The sequence below is a fragment of the Haplochromis burtoni genome, unplaced genomic scaffold, assembly GCF_018398535.1.
Source record: "Haplochromis burtoni strain Fernald_Lab_line unplaced genomic scaffold, NCSU_Asbu1 Contig_156, whole genome shotgun sequence".
Taxonomy (NCBI): domain Eukaryota; kingdom Metazoa; phylum Chordata; class Actinopteri; order Cichliformes; family Cichlidae; genus Haplochromis; species Haplochromis burtoni.
Window position 1 is genome coordinate 562,701 of NW_024582517.1, and position 25,156 is coordinate 587,856.

The 25,156-nt window shown below is 39.4% G+C and overlaps 1 protein-coding gene across 16 annotated transcripts in view; it reads right to left on the bottom strand.

Annotated features, from left to right (window-relative positions):
* The window catches only part of atp2b2 (ATPase plasma membrane Ca2+ transporting 2), a 142,684-nt gene that overhangs the window by 61,266 nt on the left and 56,262 nt on the right, over positions 1–25,156 (bottom strand). For 5 of the 16 annotated variants that reach the window (XM_042224960.1, XM_042224958.1, XM_042224961.1 and 2 more), the window contains exon 1: positions 9,576–10,735. In XM_042224960.1, coding sequence (XP_042080894.1) covers positions 9,576–9,774 — 199 coding nt within the window. In that variant the 5' untranslated portion in view covers positions 9,775–10,735. Of the gene's footprint in view, positions 1–9,575; positions 10,737–17,396; positions 17,670–25,156 lie in introns of those variants that run through there. The other 11 variants (XM_042224957.1, XM_042224954.1, XM_005932284.3 and 8 more) reach the window with 6 other exon arrangements.

The window sequence follows — 25,156 nt, forward strand, 5'->3', positions numbered from 1 at the left end:
TATAAAAACCTGTCAAACTCACCAAAACCATTTCTGTTGTAGTTCCTGCAGGAGGTGCGTCACCATGAAAACAAACACAGACTCACCTCGCTGACATGGCTGGTAATATCTTCAAACCAAAATTAGCACATTTGTTATGCAGGAAGTCAATAATAAAGTATACAGTTAATGTATACATTGGAGGCCACTCTCTTACATAACAAATCCCTGTAGCTGAGGTTGTACTTCTCTAGGAACAGCGATAAAAGCCTAAGTCTAAGCTTCTGAGAAATGATTGCACTTCCCAGTGCAGTGGAAAGATTCACCAGCCATTATTATTGTTCCCTAACATCTGTTAGTCCTTTTTTATTACACCGAATTAAAAAAAGTTTGCACTAGTTTTGTAATAAGGCATGCAAATGGTTTATTAGCTCTCACTAGCAATTTTTCTAATCTTTTATCAAAGTTTAATTGGAATCATTTAGGTTGCCAGGGTGAACCTTTATGGGTTTCTCTTTTATATCAAGCCATCAAAGCTTTTATATCTCTAGGTTTGATGGCATGTGAGGTAGCTGACTTCTCGTGTTTCAGTACGCTATCAAGCTTTCAGATTCAAGTGTCAGTGCAGCTGAAAGGTTATTTTTTTCCTGATTTCACATTCCTGACTAGGGCTGCCACAAACGATTATTTTGATAGTCGACTAGTCACCGATTATTTATGCGATTAGTCGACTAATCAGATCATCATCCACTGGACGTAAAACTACAGCTTATTGCACCAGCAGCATCTGCTCTTATATAACTATCATTAGCTTACAGCTTTAAGCTTTTAAGGTGCTAACTAAAAATAAAGACAAGATGATAGTTTATTCAATTTTAATGAAATTTGCAGATTGTTTCGGTGAAGTTTAATAAACTCCTTGCTATCTAAAATATAACAGGACACCGGAGTATATTCTCCAGCATCTCACACTTCTGATAATCAGCTGTCTGCTTGACGTTTATTCAGCTGTGTAAAAACTATAACTTTAATCTCAGCCAAACCGATTTACTCAGGAACAAATAAAATACTAAAAAAAAAAAAAGCCAAACAACAACATTTTTAAGTTATCTAAGTGACTCATATATATTTAACCTGAGTCGCGAAAGACAGCGGTGGGTTCTCACGGCGCTAGTGACCTAGCCCCCGGCTAGCTATCGAGCTAGTGGGTAACAGACGTCTCCGAAAACGTCGGAGCGCTTTTGAAAATATGTGGTGTCCTGATAAACTGAGCCGATATTTGAGGTTTACACAGCTACATTCTCGCCTGAAAATACGTTAAACGTTTATTTTGTGACCCAGAAAGAATAATAAGAGTAATATTAAAACTAACTAGCTACCGCCATTGTTGGAAACTAAGCTGGGCCGCGCTATGAATTCTGGGACACAGCTGCTTCTTCTTCTTCGGGGTTTAACGGCAGCTGGCATCCTTGTACATGCAGTGCTGCCATCTTCTGTTTCAGTCCGTTATTACACTCTTAAATCCTGCTACTTATTCCTGCGTCTTTTGCGATCTTACAAAGCTTCAAACGACGCGTCGACTATTAAATCAGTCGTCGACGATTTTGATAGTCGACGTAATCGTGACTAGTCGACAAATCGTGGCAGCCCTATGAATTCTAATCAATTTCAATGCACTTTGTCATCTTTTAATAACTGGATTTATGCATGATATCGTGCTTTATATAGTGTAATTTTACTGTCATCTGGTCACTATTTCACAACAGCTGAGCTAAAAGGGAAAAAACGTGCAAAAATACAAGAAAAAGACATCAGAGAGACTTTTGTTTGTGGGTGCACTGTAGCAAGCCCATGTTGTTTTCTTATGATTACTGCTTATCACTAATTTGCAAAGAATTGATGAATTATTGATGAGCCTTTATTGAAAACAGACTTTTTTTTCATGACATCCGAAGTATTACATGAACCACTCATTAGGGCACCAGTGTAAATCTTCTTAATACCGCATATAGAGTGGTACTGCAGTGACTGACTGCTGTGCCAGATTACTGCTTCAGTCTGCCTCAAGGTCACTGCTACTACACTGCAGAACACCTGTGTGAGTAGTGGTGTACATGTCTACGTGTGCGTGTCTGCCCACAGTGTGGTTTTGCTTTCTCACAGAGCAAAATGGCTGTGTATCATTTATAATCTGTCCTCTGAGAGCCATCTCTCTCTCTCCCTTCTTCGCTGCCTCCAATTTCATTCCGTCTCTCTTTTTTTTCCCCTACCTCTTCCAGCCCTTTTACAGAGTCACTAGGGGAGGAGGGAGCAAGAGGAGGGCAGATACAAGAGGAGCAGAGGAGGAGCAGAGCAGGAGAAATTGTCCTTATTAAAGAGACGGCAGCGCCATGTGAGAGATCCCTTGTGGGACAGAGATTAAATAGACTGCGTCAGAGGGGAACGTGCTCATGGTGCTGCGACTGGAGGACGTGATTAGTATGAACATCGGGGATGGAGAGATGGAGGGAGGGTGGAAAAGAAAGGGGGTGAGGAGGAAAGGTGTGATGAGGGACAAATAGATGAGAAAAATGGAGGTTACGATCAGAAGAGGAGAATGAGCAGAAATGTCAGAATGCACACTGAAATGTGAAGAGAACACAAGCAGGGAGGATAACAAAGAGAATATGGGAGTGAATGCATTAGAATGAGGACTAAAGACGATGAAATGGGAGAACAGGTGGTGTGTTTCAACTGAACTCTGCAGTCCCAGAAGGGAAAGAGAGAGGAGAGGTGAAGAAAAAGAGGAAGTGAGAAAAGCAGATGACAAATGAGGGGAGAAAACACTCTCCTGGGCAATGTATAGAATTTATAAAGCCCTCATTACAGTAACAGTACAGAACATTGGGACTAAAGTGTGTAGAGTTGCATGATTAGAAGCAGTAACAGCAGTACAGCATAGTACAAAAAGAAACCAGTGGTTCCTGTGTGACTGTTTTCAGGGGATGAGTGGTCTCAGCAGTGGAAACACATTAAGCTGATATTTTGAACAGAAGCAAATCGGACAGTTTGTAATGAAGTCATAAACTGTATATAAAAGATGGAATCTCTCGGTTGGTGAAATCATATTTTAAAGCCTCGAGCTAAGCAGTTTGGCTGCTGTCATCTTGGGTTTTCAAACTGCACAACGAGAGGATCTGACTGAGCGTATTCTTGTACTGTAGCCAAACATATGCCAAATGTTAAGCCCACCCTTAGGCATACCCTGTGTTTTGACTCGACAGGAGACCATCATTTACAAAAAACATTAATCATGTTGTATTTTATACGACATGAAACTAGTGATTGAAACCATAAACTAATCAGTTAAGTGTTCACAGGGGTATAATTCAACCCCTACTGGCCATTAGAAAGAATGCAGATTTCAAGCACGTTCACCTGCATTTGATTTGAAGGCCACCATATGGCGATAGCTGTGGTTGCAAAAATACTTCCAGCCCTGTAGAAATCTACGGAAAAATATAAATGGCTACCTTTTATGGTTATTCTTAACCACTGATTTTAGAACATACTGAATAAAAAAAGGATATTTTTATATCTGGATCAACATGGCAAAAGCAAAAAGGCTCATCTCGAAGCTCATCTTCAAAACAGGACTTCAAAAACCAGAAGCTGACATCATGGTAACTATGTCCATCGCTAAAGTAAAGCAAGGACAGATATGAAGGACAGCAACACTAAAGAAAAAAACAGAATGGGAATAAGCATCAAACTCAAAAAATTCTCAGTTTAAATCAACAACAAAAAACAGGGTGGAAATATAATCATGCTGGTTACGCTAAACATGCAATTTTTATGTCCTTTTGTCATTTATTTATTTATATTATTTATATAATGTTTAATAATTTACCATCTAAATAAGTGTACAGAGTTGTTTGAAAATGTGGAATGTGGATTTTCCTCTACAAGGATTTTGATGCTGTGTAAACCTAATTCTAACTTGTGTCTTTGTGTGAGGAGGCAATCCAAATCTGGTTTCAAATTACATTCTGATGAATAAGCTCAGTTTTCACTTTAGAGATGGAACTGTTTACTCAAGAACCAAGTTTTCCCATGAGAAGTGCAGGCAACGTGCATGATGTGCCATCTGGTTATGCGCCGCTGGTATTACTGCCACACAAGGCCATGCAGGAGCAGTCCCCTTCTTGGATCTGTGTTCACTCAGTTACAGTCATGTTTGTTACTCATCAAAGCCTACTATGCTCTGTGGTTTATGAAAGCCAATCTGCTTAAAATGAAATTTAGTCTTTTTTTATATCAATAAAAAGTAAATTTTATATTATGTGAAAATATTTTACTAAGTTAGAGACAGACAAGTTTAAAAATTTGGAGCTACTTTCATAGCATTATTGTATTGTTGCTAACTTAGTAAAAGAAGTGAGAATGGAAGACAGAGATGATGAAGGTTATAGATTTAGAGCAAGTCTATTTAGGCTACGCTGTACACTGGCCCACTGGGATACCAGCGACCGACCAGTACACTGAAATAGAAATGGGAGCAGAGGAAAGAAAAGAGAAGAGGGGGGAGAGGTAAGGTGTGGTGATAGATAGGGATGGGAGACAGAGATAAAGGGCAGCTGGGGGGGGGTTGATTAGGAGGAAGCTTGGTGGAAGTAGGAAGGACAAATAAAGACAAAGGCAGGTAAAAAGTAAGACAACGTAAGCGAGAAGATATCCATGGCATGGTTGCAAAGTGAGAGCAAATCATTTTACCAGTTCTAAAAAGGTCAGTTCAATATGTTGAGGTCTGCAGGTTTTTTTCTTGCAGACAGATAACAGTTTAGCACAGAGGGTGGGGAAAACAGCCAGCCAGCGTGATGCACAATCATCAAATATCCCTCTTGTTTGCCACTTGCAATTTCTTCCCAGCTTCTTTCCATACTTTTTAAGTGCACAGACCTCTACATTTGACCTAAATTAAAGATCCCATTTGGTTACGCAAATTCTGTTCTAACAATTGAACTGAAAAATGCCACCCTCACACCTGAAAAACTTGACATTGTGTGTATAAAATGAACCAGAGTAGCTTTTTTCAAACCCATGCAAGCTTGAAATAGTCCTATTAACTTTTTGTAGAGTGAAGAAGAGGCAAAAAAGTGGTGGATAGTAGACATGAGGTCATGGTATTAAAATGATCAAGCTGTGAGCATAATCCTGTTAGATACACAATTGCAGTGCAGTTAAGGTTTGTAGCTAATTAGTTAGGACTCAAAAACAGGTGTGAAACGGTCTATGTAGTTCTAGAAGTTGTGTCCAAGCAGAGGTTGAGAGTTGTAGGTAACAGTGATAAATAAATGAGGCACGGCAAAGAAAAGCATTTTAAAGGAAAGGTGTGAGTTTGAAGAAATGAAATTTAATTATTCAGACTCAGAGAGGCTAGAACAGGTTGTGTGAAAAAGAAAATCTGAATTTTACTATTATTGTTGCATCTTCAAAGTTTCTCATGTATTAATTAGTATTTATTGCTTAATTTAATGTAAATTACCACTGTAGTTTTGCAATGTAGAAAAACTGTCTATAAAATGTGGGCTCTGATCCCATCTATATTTACAACTGCTTCCCTGCAAATGTTTGCCTAAGTATCCTCCTACCCTCGTTCTCAGCATCAAAAACCATCAATGCTTTGAGCACTTCTCTATCATCCAGACCCTCGAGGAACGGCTGAGCTCTCTCTGTTGATTTCTCGTTCCTCCCGAGGATGATTACTGATGTGTTGCAGCTCTCTACTGTGTCTTATGAAACCAGCAAGTCAACTCGCACGAAAAACACCTTTTCCTTTTGTCTTCCGAAAATCAGGTCATATGCTGGTCGGCCGCATGCCATATCTTCTCAGAAACAAAGCTGTAGCCTGACAGCGCATCCGACCCCTGAATGACTAATGTCATTCACCTGCTGGCTGCCTGAGAGAAACGTTAGCTCTTCACTCCTACACTCACCTTCTTGGTAACTACATCCTGGGTAAAGGTACTGAACCTCTGAAGGCTAAGAACTGGAGAACCCAGAAATTTTAAATTTAAGTGTATTTCAGTGCAGTGTATTTCCCAGAAATATAACTATTGTATGTGCTGATTTTATAGCGATTGTATGAATAATGTACATCTGGTGGTTTGACTGCAGAACTGGGTTACTGCTGAAGAGTTGCTGTAGGTTAAATGACGTGTCCACCAGTTTGGTAGATCTGTTTTGCATAAAAATTATAGCTACAAATTCAAAGCATACTATGACTGTAATATTTTTAACACTCAAATTTTACTAATGAACTGACTCCAGATCAGCATACATGCTGTTGTGTTGTTGCTCTTGGCTGTCTGATTCTTGAGTACTGGGCTGGTTTTGAGCTTGATTGACTGGTTTCAGCTGGTTTTGTCACACAGACCTGAAGACCTGGGAATTTGCTTCCAAATGCAGGATGAATCATCTTAGAAACAATGTAACACGAGGGTCTCTTATGATCTAACACAGCCCCATGGGACACATTCATAGTACACAACACACATGACGGCAAGCCTTATAAAATAACTTGAAAGAGCTACCAGGATCATCTTTCTAATATAATATAATGTATTTTCTAATATACAATTGCACCACCCACCCACTCAGTTTAAATTTAGTCACTGATCCTGTCAAAGAAAACAATTAATTTATCAAAAGTAATTAAGCCTAACCAGGCACCAGGGAGAAGACAGCCTGCTTGTTAGCAATAGAGCTCAGACCCTAACTGAAAAAATGACTTGTTAAATGGACTGACCAATTAAAAATCTTCAATAAATAAATATGGTATATCCTAAAATATACGTGATAGTGTGTCTATAGTGTAGTGGTTGACACATATGCCTGACAAATGAAAGATCCCTGGAGACACAAATCCCATGGGGGTTTGTGTCAGGAAGGGTATATGCTGTAAAAATCTGCCAAATAAAATAATCAGACTTACCTGCTGTGGTGACCCCTAAAAGCAGCTAAAAGTAGTAATAAATAAATATGATACGGGTAAACCTCCTTGAGCTGAAGTAAATCCACTAAATGGTACATACTGTATGGTGAATTAATAATTAATGGTGCACACATTCGATGTGATGTACTATTTTAAGTAATGCAGTCAGTATGTGACTCATATATATTGTTAACTGCACCACAAAGATGTATTTTTTTTCCACTTCTTTTATCTATTTTATTGTAAAAACTGGGTATATCAAGCAGAAAGCAGTATATTTTGAAGGACCGTGGAGTTCTACGCCAGACGTTTTGGGTGATTTAATGTGAGACCTTCATAGGTTTTAAATGAGATGCATTTGTAATTATTCCTTGAGCAGATTAATTTGCTTTTGTCTAATGTTTTAAGGTAATTAAGTATGGGTGTAGACAACAGTATGTTAATGATTACAAGTCCCCTCTTTTTATTACATTAGCTTAAAATTTTTTCTGTGTTATTGCACATCGGCAGGCTGTGATCCTGGGTTAGTATTTAGTTGACTGATAAAATGTAATATTCAATCATGTAATCATGATCCTCGTGAGAATGGGAAAATGAAATTATAATTTTATGTCTGGTATGATAATTTTATTGCTAGCTCAAATTCAATTTATTTGAGTATCACTGTAACACTGCAGGCATTGTTTCTGCTCATATTGCGAATATGGTGATGAGCAGTAGTCACCACAATTAGATATTCAGCACAAGGCTAAAGAAGTGGCACTATAATATAAACTGAAGCATAACCTTTTAATAGTGAGTATTTTACAGCATTACTGGTTCTTCTCTAGTTAGGGAATTTTATCCAAATGTGAGGGCATGTTTTCCTGAAAAGCTCACTCGCAATTTTATGGGTGTTACAGCGGTGTTTTGAGCATATTGTGGCTTCCGTACTATCATCATTTCTTCTGGGTCAAGACCCTCCTACTCTTGCTTTTCCACAGTATTAAAGATTTTCAATCCATCCCCCCAATCCTCAAGGGGCAACACTGTCCATAAAATTATTTCGTATTTCTTTGCTTTCTACCAAGGTGGACCTACTGATGTTCTGCATGTCTCTACTGTCTCTTGAGAAAACAGTCGTATCCACCAACAGTCTTCTCTCCTATCTGAAGGAAAACAGGTCATTCACCAAGCAGCTCAATGCCAACTGTTCTTGGAAACCAAGCTGTAGCCCGACAGCCCATTGAGCCCCTGAATGACTCGTGCCATTCACCAGCTGGCTGCCTAAAGGAAATGCTAGCTCTTCACCTCCCAGTCAGCCACTACATCACGGGTGTAGGTATACATCAAGGAACCAGGCTTCTGAGAAAACTGAAGGGTAAGAATCAGTGTTCTATCTGATTCTGTGTTCAGTTTTGTTTTAATCCATCTCTTTTAAAATATTTATTCACTATTTATTTAACTGTGCAATAATAATAAAAAAATTTTTTTTAAAGTTTCCCTAAATTTATCTAGTTTGCTCTTATAGCCAGTGGGCGTAACCATGAGTTGACCTAGAAATGGTCTGACAGAAATGAGACGATCAGGAAACACAATCTTCTTTGGGTGTCAGCCTATAACGTTACAGGCTACCTCTGATGTCACACTGGTGACACTACACGAATACTGATCAATTATCCCAATGTCTGGGGAGGTAGATGATTTAAGTACTGTGATAAATATTCAATACGCTGGTGTAGCTATTCGAGAGGCCAATTTTTCTGCTTGTGGGGATTATGCAACCCCCCAAAAAAGCAAGTTATGCGTAGAAATAGAATAACTAGACGTGTATATATTTAAATGAATAATTTATGATGACAAAGCTATGTTAGGTATGTATTAAAAAAACTGCTTTAAGTGATTGGGCTGGAAGAAATACAACCACCATTATGGATTTTTGCATCATGTTCTTAAATGAAAATCTGTAAGAACAAACAAGCTACGCACGCTAGGGTAAAACCATAGAGGCACATCTGCATGTAAATTCTTACTGTTTTATTTTTTAATTAAAAATAAGAAGTAGGAAACAGATTAGGATTTGGATATTTTTATGCCATTTCTCTCATGCCCAAGAACCGCAGCACATCCCACATGGCCAAAATCTCTACCGTGTTGCTCCAGCGACCTGCTCCTTCAAGCTATAGCCAATTGGCTGAAAAAGAGAATGACAAGGGAGGGTGGGATGCTTTTGCAGGGGAGGGGGGAGTAAGGGGGGGCTAAATTGTCCACAGAGATTTCTGTGCATACTGAACAGATCTAACATAGCTGGCTGTGAAGCATTTTCATTAGTCCCCTCAAACGGGACTCCCTCCCATGTGTACTTTGCTGATGTTGTGTTTATGCATTTCTCCAGGTGCTTTACAAGGTTGCTGCATGTCTGTGATTTTATCAGTGATTTTGGTATCAAAGAAGCAGGTTATCCATACAGCAGGTTATGGTAATCCATAAAATTAAAAAATAAAATACAGAACAGATACTGGAAATCTGCAGTCTGCATAGGAGGACATATTCTTCGAGAAATTGTCTTTGGTACAATAAGTACCACTGCATCCATTTTCACATTCACAACCACGCACATGCATAAATAAGCGCGGTAACTCACCTTCTGTGGGTGAGGTTTTCAGTCGTTTGCACAGTCCTTCTACTCCCCCGGAGTCCTCCTGGAGCTTGACCACCGCCTCTGTTCCACGCAGCTCCATCAACGAGCGCAGCTCCATGAGCGAGCAGCCAAAGGCTGCTGCATGGTTGCCCTCATTTCTTTGGTTCTTGGCGTAAAAATCGCTGTTGGACATGTCTCCCATGATGTCAGCTAGTTAAGTCAGTTAGATTAGTGTTTCTTATTGCTTATAGATCAAACAAAAGCTTTCACAAGAGAGCTCAGTCTCTTCCAAGAAAAAAAAAATCCAAAATAGGTGTGAATGAGGCAACAGCAACAAAATGAGAAAAAAAATCTCTTCAAAGAAAAGTAAGCAGATACAGGGATTAAAAAGCGGAAAAAATCCGTGGGGATAAATTGATGAGCAGCTTCTCTGTTTCAGGAAAGACAGATTTCAGCAGACAAAAAACCATCAGAGAAGAAAAAGAAGAAGAGAAAAGAGAGCAGCAGAGGAGGAGAAGAGGAGGGGATGAAAAAACACAAGTGGGGAGCATCCAGGTAAGCACTGGACAGCCCCAGTGGTCAGGTCCTGAGAAGGGCAGTGATGGTAGATGCAAGTCCTGTCGGTCTCAGGCTCACCACGGCTGCAGTCCAGACCCGCTCCATGTGTGGCTTCCCATTGCTGCTATTCTGCTGTTGCCTCCGCTGCCTCTCTGTCTCTACATGGTGGTCTCCCCCATCACTGCTATGGAGAAAGAGAGGAAGAGAGAGAGGGGTGGGGGGTGAATTCAGGAGACGAATTCAAGGAGGACAGAAGGTGAGGGAGGAGCAGGGAGAGGCACAGAAAGAGAGCACAGGGATGAGCGTTGCGTTCTCAGGGCAGGGGTGAATGCAGCGGTAGATGGTGCACGGCTGAAGGACAGCCTCTCCTGCCTGCTGCAGTAACTGTTCCTCTGCTGTCTCTATCTACTGCTGATGCTGCTGCTGGTGCCGCTAACCTCATTCTGAGGACACACTAACTGACAGAAAAAGAGAGAGAGATAGAGCGAGAGAGAGCGAGAGAGAGAGAGGGAGAGGATATGAAAACGAGGGAGAGAGGAGAATGCTCCTTTCTGGTGCAGAGCGGAGAGGAGTTGTGCGCGGGCGGGAGGCTGGGGCTGCTCTGACGACAAAGCGGAGAGGCAGAACGTAGCTCTGCGCTGTCATGGGAGGATGGGCTGAGCTGTGAAGCTGTTGCTGCTGCTGCTATCTCACCACTCGTTCTTCCTCATACTACAGTATATGACCTTTTCTATGCAGTCACTCTGCCTCAGTGACACACTCCTCTCCACCTGTTGTCTTATAATGCTTTGCAGCAATGAACTGAATCAATGTCTCCACCTCTTTCGCCTTTCTCTTTGCATTTACATTTAAAAGCAATGACGACTGTAATCACTAAATAAGAGTTAACAGACATCTGGTGATCTTAAGTGCCAGGGCTTGGAATAAACATCCACACAAGGTTAAAATTTCACCCAGACTGCTCATGTAGTTCATTTTCTGCTTGTTTGCTTATGTTTTCTTTTATTGTATTACATAAACCAAAAAGCAACAATTTGCATGATATGTTGACAACAGATATATACAGAATCCTTACACCTTATAATTTAAGTGACTTAACCAGTACCATCGGTGACCCAGCATGCCACATGCTGATCGCATCCTGACTAGATTAATCTAGAAACTCCTCAGGATGGGAGTCAGGGCATTTGCTCTCATCTGGGCTGCTAATTATCTGTTAAAGCATCCTTGTTTTATTCAACTAGGGACCTCCTGGCTTGAAGTGGCTAGTAAAATACACATGTAACAAGAGAATCTCTGTTCACTCTAATTCCAGGATGACTTTGACTCATGCTACGTACAGAAAGTCTCCAAAGACTCTATGTGGTAGCATGTACCCTTTCTAACAATCCTTTAATCCTCATAGGTGACGAGGTAAGAATTCAGCATTACAAATACTTGGGTACGTTTCATAAGTAGACTGGATGGGTGGACGAACACTGGTGCTGTTGACATAAAGGGGAGGAACGGACGTTTTTCTCTGAGGAAGCCCAGATCTTTCGCTCTGTGCAACGAGATGCTGGGTACCAATCTGTGGCTGCAAGTACCATCTGTGGTCTGCAGGGGAACAGCATCAGTGCCAGAGATGTCAGCAGGATCAATAAACTCATTCGCAAAGGCAGAACTACCATTGGTCAAAACCTGGAGACGGGGAGTCAGGAGGTTACGGAAGAAACTGCTCTATATCATGCACGACCCATTCGACAACATTCATCACAGACAGAAAAAGGAGGAGCCTGAAACAGACACATTCAGCTTTGCTGCCATAACTGTTTTAAGAAGTTATTTTTACCTTTCATGTTAACACTGTCATGGTACTGGGTCGTGTGGCCTAGTGTTTGAGTTTTTATGTTTCTTTTTTATTTATTTGTGTTCCAGTTTAGCTCATCTAGTTAGTTTCTAGATTGCTGTTTAGTCCTTTGTCTCTTAGTTCCTTTTGTCATCCTCCCCTATACTAAGTCTCCCTGGTGCGTCTATCTGTCATGTTTCATGTCTGTGTGGTTCTTGTTGTCAAGTTAATGTCATGTCTACATCTCCATGTTTCCTGTTTTATTTTGGAGTCTACCGTGCCTTTGTCATTGTATTTATTTTCACTTCCCCTGTCCTGTCATTATGTTCATGTCAGTCAGCTGCTTTCCCCATGTGTTCCCAGTTCCCCTAATCACCTCCTGTGTTTTTAAGTCCTCTGTTTCCTGTATCTCATTGTCAGGTCGTCTGTTATTCCCACCACAGTCTTAGCCATAGTGTTTTGTAGGTTTTTCTCATAGTTTTCACTGTGTTTCAAAGTAGCCTTAGTTTACACAGTGTTCATAGTTGTTCTCAGTTCTTTCTTAAGTTTCATTGTTTTCTTGTTCTTTGCTGCCATCATCCAAATAAAAGATCGCTTTTTGTTCAACCACCAACTCCTCTTTCCAGTGTCTGCATCTGGGTCCTGCTCCTCAACACAATCGGCGCACCCCTCCATGACAAACATTGCACATTCCCTCTGTGTAAAACTAACAACAGACACACTGTGTACCTTTTGCTATACTATCTGAACACCCTGTTTTTCTTACATATATAATTTGCTGCCTTTTTGCATAACTGTTCTCACTGATCTTTTTCTCATTAGTGTTACTGATTTAAATGTATATATTGTGTATATGCTAATTAGATGTTCTGTGTCTTGTTCTGAAGTGCAAATTTTGCTCTTTATTTTATTGTGAGTGTTTATCTGTTGATTATGGTGGAGTAACATCTATCTATCTATCTATCTATTATTGATGTTTTTATTCAAAGTCAACCACTGCCTCACAGCTGCCCTTTATCACCACCCACCCACTCAGGGGGGGACCTGGAATCAAAGCACCATTTTGTATTTGGTTGAATGCTGCAATGAGTATACTGTCTATCCATCATCTGTACTGCACAACATCAATACTGCAAATAATTTCTGTCTGAGGGCCCTCAGAGACACTTGGCTTATTCAGATAATATAATCACACCGAAAAGCACAGTCAGCCCCCCAAAAAAACTAATAGCGTGGCTGGTCAATATCTTGTCAGTCCATCCCACAAGTATTCTTTTTATTTAAGGCGATAAGAGTTCACCTTTTTACTAAGCAACAAATTTGTACATGTAAAAGGCCAATGGAGCAAATTTGTGCTATAAATTGTCATTAATGAGGTGTATCCATAGTGATTTCAGTGAACAAGAAACAGCTAAAACACATTCCCAGCGATCGCTGCTGAGACTTTAAGTGCAACCTGTAACTAAGAAGTAACAGAGCTACTTTTTTACTTGTATGCTTTATGATGTCATTGAATATGCCCTGTTTGTCCCTATTTATAAGTCAGCCACAGACGGTAGGACATTATGACATTTGTCTGCACATTTGTTCCTGTTTGGAAGCAGCCATGGGAATAAACTACTAGGGATATACCTGCTTAAACTGGCCAGACTAACACAGTGAGCAAGGTGTACATTCAAGTGTGATGATAGGACTAGTCACACAATGACACAACAGTGTGCTTGGAAACAGCAGGACACGACCTTGTCACAGAATGGTGTTGAGAGACCCTGCCAACATGTGAATATGCATCTGTGGGATGGATGCACTGTGTAACTCCACAGGCTCCAGCGCTGCATGCTAATGAGCTCCAGCTGTTTTTGAAGTTATAGAGTTAGACGGCAATGGCAAAGCCACTCGGACATTACGACTCAACAAATGTGTTCACCCTTTTAGTAAAGCTGATTACAGAAAGTGATTCCAACTCAGAAAAATGTTCTGTTTTTAACAACCAGCATATTAATTACATTTGTGATGAACAGTGTTTGATGGTTTCTTGATTTGGTGAACTTGAAAGACTGGATGTTCCTTTCTGTTTTTTCTCAAACTTTTTATACTGCGCCCCTACCCCTCGCCTGCCCCTCAGGTCCAATCAATGTTGGCGTTACTGTGTGCGTGCCAAGGCAGACATCTGCGCCTGCAAGATCCTCCAAAACTGTCAGATGAAAGTAAACAAATGCTCTCCCAGAATGTGTGTGTGTGTGGTTGAATGAGAACAGAAACGACATCACAGGTAATTCTCTTTTGCACCAGATGGACCACCTGCAAAAGACAGGGACATGGCCACTATCACTTTTATGCTGGTAGACCTGCACTGTAACAAAGATTATCATGCCCTGCAAGTTTATATTTATCAGCAAATCAGTCAGTAATAATCAGATGAGACAAATGGAAACAAACTAGGCTGTGCATCCTGTAGACTGTGAAACTGCAAATCTGAACTGGCAAAGCACAGACTGTTCCGGGGTTTACCAGCATACCCAATAACAATTAAGAAAAACTGATCATTAGATCAAAAGACCTGACTTGAGTATTGATCATTAGTAGGGATGCAACAATCACACATTTGTATCAGATATCAGAAGAGTCCTGATCCAAAAGGTTGGATCGGACATTGATGACAACTTGTCGATCTACAGTATGGGCTGATCTTTCAGTTCAGGTCTATGTTCTTATGCATTTAATTTACCAGCATCTGAGGCTTAGCTAGCATAGCTGAAAGCAGGTGCAGTTTGGAGACCAACAGCTTTTCTCTGTATGTTTGAACAAGTTTTATTATTTAACTGCAAAGTGTGTTAACTGTGCGTTCAAGTGATGGAAAAGCTCCAATGAGGGGAGTGCTTAAGCTTCTCTTTCCAGCTCGCTTTCTGGCTCACTTTCCCTAATGCATGGTCAGAGAGGAAAAAGTAGTGTTGTTTTCACACTTATTGGGAAGATTTCATTTAACTTGCAACTATAAATGACTGCAGTATGCAGAAGGCTAATGACTTCATTTGAGCTGAAGTGAGATGAGTGCAAATAAACAAACTGTTAAAGTAATACATTTTTTCTTGCCTCTTCTTTAATTTTACTGATACATATCAATTCAGGAAATGTTCTTTTTTGGACGGGATTTTTTGCTAGATTTTATTTAGCAAATTTAGCAATGTTTAAGTCAATCCTGATGGAAACGTACACATGAACTAATGTTTCACAGCCTCACAGTGAGAAATTGCTGTCCTGCTTTCAGCTACTAACTTTAGGGGTCGCCAAATTGGATCATCTGCCTCCAACGCCCTGTCCCTAGCTTCCTCTTCTGTAACACTAGCCCTCTGCTTCTTCTTCACTATATCCATGAATCTTCTGTGTGGTCTTCCCCTTTTCACCCTCCCATATTCAACATCATTTGTCCAATATATCTTCTATCTCTCCTCTGCACACGCCCAAACTGTCTCAGTCTTACCTCTCTAACTCCAAATCGCTCAGCCTGAATTGTCCCTCTGATGTACTCACTTCTAATCCCGTCCATCCGGGCCACTCGAAACAAAAATATTAACATATTTAACTTTGCCACCTCCAGCTCAGCCTTCTGTCTTTTTCTCAGCGTCACCCTCTCCAAACCATGCATCATAGCAGGTCTCACTAACATCTTGTAAACCATCTCTTTTGACTCCTGTTGCTACCCTTCTGTCACAAATACAGCTTATTTATTTAACACTGGTATCAGATGGGTACTCAAGGTATCAATATTCTATCATTGATGAAAAAAGTTGAATGGGTGCATCCCTAATCACAGAGATAAAAGGGGATAAAACACTGCTTAATCTATCCATAATAGAATTTAAACTACATATTGACTGGTCTGAAACTAGTTTAAAGACATTTTTTAGGAATAAGTTGCCAAAGAAAACTGGAAAATCAACAAGTTGCTAAAATCTAATCCAAACTAGAGCTTGATTCCAGATTGGCTTGCAGGATGAAGCGCAACGTGACTAATATACTGCAGAATGTCAGTGCAGCTCATTTAACAACATCTGTTTATTACGGACCACGTGAAGCTTTGTATTTCAAGCTTCATGTTGTCACATTGCTGCTGGTGATGGTGCTGTTATACTCTGCTGGTGTGCAGTTGGCTATCTTTAAATTATAGTCACATGCAAGAGTGGGAGATAAGATGAGAGGAAGGGAGAGAGAAAAAAGGAACCCGGAGACAGCCAAGGGAGGAAAGTTGAAAGATGGAGGAAGGCATAGATGAAAGGAAGAGTTTGAATGAGTGATACATAATCATGAAATAAAGAGGGGAAAGCAGAGAAAGTGCAAAGCAGAGGGTAGATAAAGGTGAGGTGTAATGCTAATACCTGAGCCGAGTAACTTCAAAGCAGCTGATGCTCTACTTTTTATGGACTGCAAACATACAGACATTTACACTATCTTTTATGCGCACAATTGATTTCCTCTTTCCTTGGAAGGGAGGTTGTGGCTGCAAAGGGAGCCATTGGTGGTCTTACGTACTGAGATGAAACTCTGATAAAAGGTATGATCATTCTTCAATGTTGTAGGCGTCTTTCTTAACTAAAGTGCTAAAGATTTGTATCTTTTTTTGATTTCTTAGCATCCTGATGACACCAATATGTTCTACTGCTACCACCCCAACCTGTTTTTCTCCATATAGTGCCACCTAATACAACAAATTTCGATGTAGTGTTCTTGCTTTCCTGTCTATTTGCACCTGACTGAAACTCCTCCTGCTGTGCTATCCTTCTGTCTAATTCCCTGCCTGTGTGCCAGTTCATCTACATATTTGTTGGCATGCCCCTCATGAGCTGACAGTGAGTAATGAGTAACATCTGATTAAACACTGAAGGAGAAAGTGCACATTTTGCAAAAATTAACAGCTTTTTATCTAAAGTGCGTAACACACTTAATGGGACTTTATGAACTTAAACACCATATGGGAACAACATTAAAATGTGGAGCCCAACAACCAGATGCTAAGAGCATCTGACCATAATACATTATATTGTGTTTGCCTTCTAACTAACTCCTAAGAAATCGCAGAGGAACGCATTATCGGTAAGACATAAAAAAGGCCTTTTACATAAAACCAAACAGCTGTTATCTATAAAGCTTGTGACATGTCATAGTCACAGATAGAGATTTCTAAGTACTTACAGAGTACAAATAGCACGCACAGTCCACTAATGTATTGTCATCCCACTATCTTATCACTATTTTTCAGCCGTTATGCTTCGCAAGATTTCCATTTAGGACACTTAGCTTGAGATTCACTCAAGGATACAGGTTATAATATTTTGAAATGCAGTGTGATGACAATATTGCAACCATTTTAAGGACGGATTTCAAATCTGCACAATATGTACAGTATAAAAATATATATTTAACTTTAAAATTGATCTTACCTTTAATGCTAACATTTGTGATGTATTGCATTATGTTTCGTCCTCTCTCTCCTTGGTCTCTCTTTTCTGCTCTGTGACTGTAAAGAACAAGTGCTAATGATGAAACTGTGTTCTAATAATTGCTGCTTTCTCCTTGATGTAAAGTTCCTGGTCTGACAAGAAGTGGGCAGTTTGCTGCCCTCCAGTGAAGTCATGTACATTCTCTGTGCCTCTCAAAATGTCCTTGAGCACAGTGAGGCACAGCTGAGGTATGAGCTGTGCCCACTGCAACATTGCCACCAGCATAGCTGGCATACAGCCCCCCCTGCCTGTGACATAAAATAGTGCAGAAGACTTTAGTAAGAGCTGTTCTGCACTTACTGTGTTGTTCAGTTTTACAAATGCTCACAAGTTCGTGAAATCACATCATGCTTTAAATGTATTAAATGTTAAAAACACTCTTTTTTTTAGGCGTTCATGCAGGCAGGACAAAAATAACACTACAAATTACAGAAAGGAAAAAATGAACAGCATACTACCAAAGTCTCAAAAAAATATAATACAAGCTTCTCAAATGTACATTTATTGCATGTAGTTTGAGTGGGGTTGAATTACAATGCAAAGACTTATAAACAGTGATGTATGATAAGTTCAATAAACTCCATCACTAAAACAGCATCATAATGTATAACCTGCAAAAGACTGCCAGTTTCTGCAATTAAAAAAGGCAGTTTGTCTCATAAAACGGGGGTAAGAAAATAATAAGCAGCATAAGCAGTGGCACAATGTTCAGGGAATCCCCAAATACATGGTGCATTAGGTAGCAGCTGCTGTGGAACACATACACACACATACACACAACCAGACAGAGAGAAAGACACATTAACTGACATTGTCTCAGAGGTGAATTGTTATATAACAACCACACAGAGATTCTTCTTTCAGCCACCATCAGTGCTCTCTAATTGGGTTGAAACCAGCTGTCACGCTAACTATGTGCAGACAGAGCCTGACGAAAAATAAATACATTTTTTCTTCACTAACCAATGCAGGAGCTCGATAACGACTGCAGATCCAACCCATGTCAAGCTAAAAAGAAGATAAAGAAAGCAAGAAAGGTATCACAGGAAGAGGAAGAGCAACAAATACCCATGTGAACATGTACTTGTTCAGTTAGCCCATGAGTACTTGGTAGTATCATTTTGGCTCTGTACACCACCGCAGCTGATTTTAGATCAAACAATCAAGATGTGATTGAAGTACAGATTTAAAGCTTTATTTTAAAGGAGTCTACTATTTTCAGAGGCACAAAAGTAACACTAGAATTGACTGACAAGCAGTTTCGTGGCCAGGTGAGGCATGATCCCTCAATATTTCATGAGACATTAAGCAGACAAAAAATCAGGAGATAATTCCAAGTATTAAACTTGCATTTCATATTTTTTAACTGGAGATCTCGAAGCTATAATTAGGCTTAAAATAAACCCTCTTAGACAGTTAAAAATTTTAGGACTGGCCAAATCAACAGTCTGGTTTATTTTTTAAAAAGAAGCAAAGCACTGGCTTGCTCATTAGCTCCAAAAGGCCTGAAAGCCCACAAAAGTCAGTTAAAGAGAAGATGACAAAATTATTTCTATGGTTGAGAAAAGCAACTACAAACTCTAACCAAGCCCAGAACACTTGAAGAGCTAAGTGTATCAGTGTCAAAATCTACAATTAAGAGACGCCTTCATCAGTGGAAATACAGAGAGCTGTTACGCTTGAAAACAGGAAGGCCAGAGTCGAACAGATCTGAAAGCAAAAAATAAATAAAAACAATCTTAGGAGAGATTAAACCAAGATGAACCGGCATCAAAATGATGGAAAGAGAGACAGATTATGATCTCAACCATATCACATCATCTGTCAAACATGGTGGGGCCAATGCTATGGCATGGGCATGTATGGCTGCCAGTAGAAACAGGTCACTGGTCTTTGGTGGTAACGTGATTACTGTTAGAATTACATGGATGACTTCTGAAGTGTACATAGCCATACTCTAGGCTATACTGTGATCTGTAAACAAGCAACTGAATGCAGCTGCACTAAAGACCTCGCAAAGCCTCTTAGGGGAGGAAACAGCATTTGGTGATTTGCTCTAAAATTCAGGCAGTCTGCAAAAGGATGACTGCAAAGAATTTTCATCCACGTATTAAAAACAAACAATCCTCACCTTGTAAATGATGCTAGTCCAACCAATTATTTTTTTACAACTGAGAAATGTCTATAAAAATATAAGAAAAAGGCGTTGTATCACATGCATTTTCTAAATTGCTAAGTGTGCAGTTCAATCACATCTTGATTTTAAATCCACTGACCATTGCCCAAGTATTTATGGACCTAACTCTGTTTGTGGTTGTGTGCTAGGGGTAGCTGATGAGGGGCTTTTGAAGACAGTCAGTTGGCCAGACAATGCCAATGGCTGCAGGGGTTGCTATGTGTCACTCCAGACTAAGATTAAGAAGCAAATAGGTAAGACCTGATGATAATATGCTATAGCTGTAAAACGACTGGGACAGAGGACAAGGCAGTGAGTAATGCAAACATTTGCACCAAATAGTGAAGCTCTCATGAAAGGCATCTTTTAGCTATACAAGAAAAATAATTCTTTTAGAAGACGACTAGTGTCTCAATCATACGTGATGCAAAGAATCCAAAGAGGTAAAGAGGAAAAGGATAGATCTGGAAAGAGGAGAGGGATCAAGGACGTCTGCAACAGCTAGAGTGATAAATGGGCCACAAAAAAACCACATAAAAGGTGATAAGCAGATATTGTTGCTGACCTCACCACCACTACAATAACCAACACATCAATGTCATACCTTCAAACTATTGATCATTGAATTGTTAGAACTTGTAGAATAAGCACATCTTGAACAAGGACGTGTATACTGAGGTCTTTTTCTCCAACCTGCACTCCCATTCAGACTTGCTAATACTCGCTGCCTTTGTTGGTTAACTTGTTTAGTAGTGAGACAGAATAAGGCATATTTTGCTGACGGACCATGAGTTTGCATCTCTGGTGTGTTGCTGTTGCAATGCCATCTCTTGCTTGCATCCTGACTTCCACCTGCTACTTTTGCTTTTCTTCTTTTGAAGCACACCGTACAATTTTGGCAGGTACAGCGATGTGACATTTTCTCTTGCCATGCCCATGCTTTTATGCTCTTCTTATACTGCCTGGACACTCTCAGTCTCTCCCGTTATTTTTAAGTACAGCATTTTTTTCCATAACATTGGTTCATTATTTGAAGACTTGCAACAAATAACTTTTTTGTACTTTCAAGTGAATACATTCGCAGCCCAGTGCAAAAAAAGTTTTGCTCTAATTAGCTCTAATTCGCCCTTCATAACTAATGTGTCCTTTATAACTAGCCTGTTTAAATCTTAAGGACTACATTTTTCATTACTAGCTTTACTTATTACAGGCAATTCCAGCCAGCTGTCTCCTTTACCTTACTTTATTTATTCAAGTCTCTCTCAACTTTTCAGTTTATGTTACATGAGGCCATGAGATGCTGAAACTGAAAATTAGCAAGGGGTCAATCTCATTAGTCAGTCACATAGCCATTAGCCAATACGCACAACCTGGATAATCGTTCCTTCTGACGCGTACAACCTTTCTGTGTGGAGTTTAAATGTTTTCAGCATGCTTGTGTGGGTTCTCTCTAGGTTCGGTTAACTGGTGATTGAATGTGAGCACGAACAGTTAACTGCCTGTCTCAGTATGAGAGCTGCAATAGATAGGTGACCTGCCTAGGTTGTAGCTTGCCTTTCACGTTATGACAGTTGGGATGGATCTACCGATTTAACTGTAACTAAGGGTTTCAGGTGGGAATTTAAATTTTCTTTTTTATTTATTATCGAAACAAAAACAAATCTTATTATTTTGCAAACATTACAATGCAATAGTGACAAAACATCATATATGCAATAGTTACCACTAGGTGTGTGGATTTATTTGGAATGACAGAGGGTGACGTTATCAAAATGGGCATGTAACTGGCACGGGTGGATTGCTGTGTACACTTTGCCAAGGCTTTGGCTCTGTACTGTAGCTCTACACTGACTCGTCCTAAATCTTTGGAGCTGACCCTGCATATTTATGGTCTGCAACGCTACTTTTATAATGTAACAGAGCTTAACAAGGAAGAGAGAATATATGGTTTCCCTATACAAGAAGCCAGGGATGCATTACTTAAAACACTGATGTGTTCATTTTAACAGCCAGTGGGGCGGTTTGCAGCTCTGCAACATCATAAATACACTTTTATTTATTTTTCTTTCAATATTTTAACAGTTTGTGCAGCTCTAATTAGCTTGCACTTGTCATTAATAAAATGACCTGGATATAAATTTGGGCACCTACAAAACATTCCGCTTCCATGTGTGTTTTTTGAAGACTGTAGCATCACACCAATTTGCACTGCTTAATAAATCTGGCTCTAGGTTTTGTTTCTTAATTAAAGCCAGTTTAAACTGCCTCACCCATATCTGTGGTACATTGTTCAAATATTAAACAGCCTCCCTGAACATCGCCAGAAACATGTATGGCAGGGAATACCTGGCAGACTCAATTAAAACATGAGCACAAAGAACCAAGAAAATGTAATGGGGTCAACCTTTTCACTTTACCTTTCTGATGGATAACAACTTTCACACCCTTTTAGCTTCATGCTCGCATCCAGCTATCATAACCTTACCTGCCTGAACCTAGTCCAACCTACAAGAAGTCTCTTTTATTTTATTTCAAACTCAGGTTTACTCCTCGAGGAAAGTATCACATTAAACAAGTGAATGACACATGTGCTTATGGGGATTTTACTAATCCATACATATTATGTCACATGGTCCAGTCCACACGTGGTATGGTGAATAGGAAAAGACACTGAGCCTGGCACTTGCTGCAGAGGGTTTCAAACCAAGAAAGAGCCTGCAAAGTATTTGAGTCACCACCATTTTCAAGGATGAATGGTCAAAGCTTAGATTTCATGAGGCAGAGACTGTGAATTCCAACTTGTAAGGTCTGGTTTTGGGATAAATCTCTGACATAATGATATACCTAAGGCTCTGACTACTCATATGAGCATGTGCACAGACAGTGAAATTTTATGTCGGTTCTTCACAAATGCCACTAAAGCCAAGTCTAGCGCGTAAGCAATGGTTTATAGAAAAAGTGGTTTATGTCAAATGTCAAAAGTTCATGCTGTTTCATTGCCAGAAGAGGTTACCTACAGTATATGATGATGGAAGTAGAGACGACAGCTCGAGCAATTCTTTCACATCTGTAGATGTCACAGAAAAGGAAATGTGCAGAGCCACACATGAGTTGCACGAATGGCCCGAAGCCTTCTGGTTTCTGGCAATTTTTAGAGATGACTTTAATATAGAGCCTGAAATTAATTTGTCACTACACCAGCACTACTATATAAGTACTAAATGTTAAGTATCAAAACTCAGTTTAACCCAAGTGATCTACCAGTTATCCCCCCTGTGGCTCAGAAGTCAAAGATCTCCAGTTTAATTAGAGCCAGCCAGGAAGAGAGATAAATCCCTTTGGTGTTTAGTCAGGAAGGTAGAGAAACTTGATTCTGCTATTGAAAAATACCTTTGTTGCCATCCCAAAGTCAGAATTTCAAATTACTATCTCAAAATTTCAGGCTATCATCTGAAAATTTCAAATCAGGTATCAAAATTTCAACTTCTTAACTCAGACTTCTGAGAAAATGGCTTGAAATTAAGAAGATATCTTCAAATTTTGAGTTATTAAGCCCTACTTTTGACATAATATTCATGATTTTTTTTTCAGTGGCAGAAACAAGCTTCTGTAAGAATTAAAAATCTGACAAATCAAACATGTGGAGGTACCCACTGCACTCTAAAAACTAAAACTGAATTTTTGAGGCAACACTTTTACACTTAAAAATATTGAATAGATTCAAAACCAGTCAAATCTGTTCAATATACTTGATCAATTGAATAACTAAAGCTTAAACATATTAAGTTGAAATGAATAATTGTAGTTGTTACACAAACATGAAAAAATTGAGTAAATAACACTGACATGCCTGATCAATGTAACTGAAATATAGATGGTCAGTTAATCCAAAATTTTGTTCCATTTACTAAATTTTGTAAACTGAACGTAATTAAAATTGTACCTAATATTAAAAATGGTAAATGGCCTGTATTTGTATAGCACTTTGCTTACTCGCTATGGACCCCAAAGCGCTTTACACTACTTTCAGTCACACACACATTCACACACTGGTGATGGCAAGCTACATTGCAGCCACAGCTGCCCTGGGGCGCAGTGACAGAGGCGAGGCTGCCAGACACTGGGCCCTCTGACCACCACCAGTAGGTCAACGAGACTATCGGTGTCGGGGCTCAAACCGGCAACCTTCCGATTACAAGACAAACTGCCAACTCTTGAGCCACGACCGCCCCCTAACATTCAAATATGAATGTTATTGTATTTCACTGGTAGTCTAAGTCTTAAAAAACCAAACAAACTAATATGTAGTTGTGTTTTTCATAATACATGTATGAAAAATGACCACATGTTAAACATTTTTCCAAGAGAGCAAACACAAAAGCTCAGATTATTTAAAAAACAAAATGAACAAAACAATGAAAAAGGCTCATGGTACTCAATTACTCTACGTTATCATGTTTTACTTACACTTTTCAGTTGTAGTTGCTGACAATAAATAACATTGATTTGAATAATTAATGATTTTAGTACAAGATACTGATGAGTATAGACACCTATTTCTCAAATATTTTGATTCAATTTTAAACAAAAATATTAAGTACATGCAAAGAAGGTATTCTGTGAACCACATACTGAGATGTAAATGAATACCTTAATTTAACACAAAATATAATTCAACATTTTAGACATTTATTTCAACTTATCAAACTCAGATAATTACTATAAGGATATTCATAGATTTTATCTCAGGCTCATCTAACTTATATTTATAGTGATATTTACTAAGCCTCTGAATTACTTTTTAGAGTGTGTGGTGACCCTTGTAAATAAAGGAGCAGCCAAAAGTAGCTTTAGAATATTAACATTGCTGTAAACACTGGGTGTCACATTTAACTTTAACAAGTCCAACATGGGAAGCCTGCATAGGATTAAAAGGATCGCAGACTACTAGACCTCGTTCATCATCGTCTAAGTCATACACAAAAAAAACAAAGTGTTGTGTGTGGTGGAAGCACAACATCTAATGCGAGCACTCGTCAGCATCTAATCCAAACACACGCTGTAGCCTGTCACCATTTGGACTTAACGTTGCAAGATTTAAACGTCTAAAAAAAAATCAGTGCGGTACAACTGATGATCACATACAGGTCAGAAAACAAGCAAATAAAGCTGTTAATCCTCCAGCTGAAAGCTAATTAGCGCCAGCTGTGTCATCCATTTATTCATTTTATACAAGCCTGGTCTGTTTTAAATACTGGTCACAAAGAAACTTGTGGCTAGAATTACTTATACCTATCAGATGACATATGCACACTTATGCACATCTTTGTGTGTGTGTGTGTGTGTGTGTGTGTGTGTGTGTGTGTGTGTGTGTGTGTGTGTGTGTGTGTGTTTAGTCATTTCAGGTAGACAGTCATGAAAACAAAAAGAAATTCTTGTGTGACATCAAATCAGTTCACAGGTATTATGTTTTTATGTCTACTTCTAAATATCAGAATATAACTATTCTAATTTTTTCCTGTCT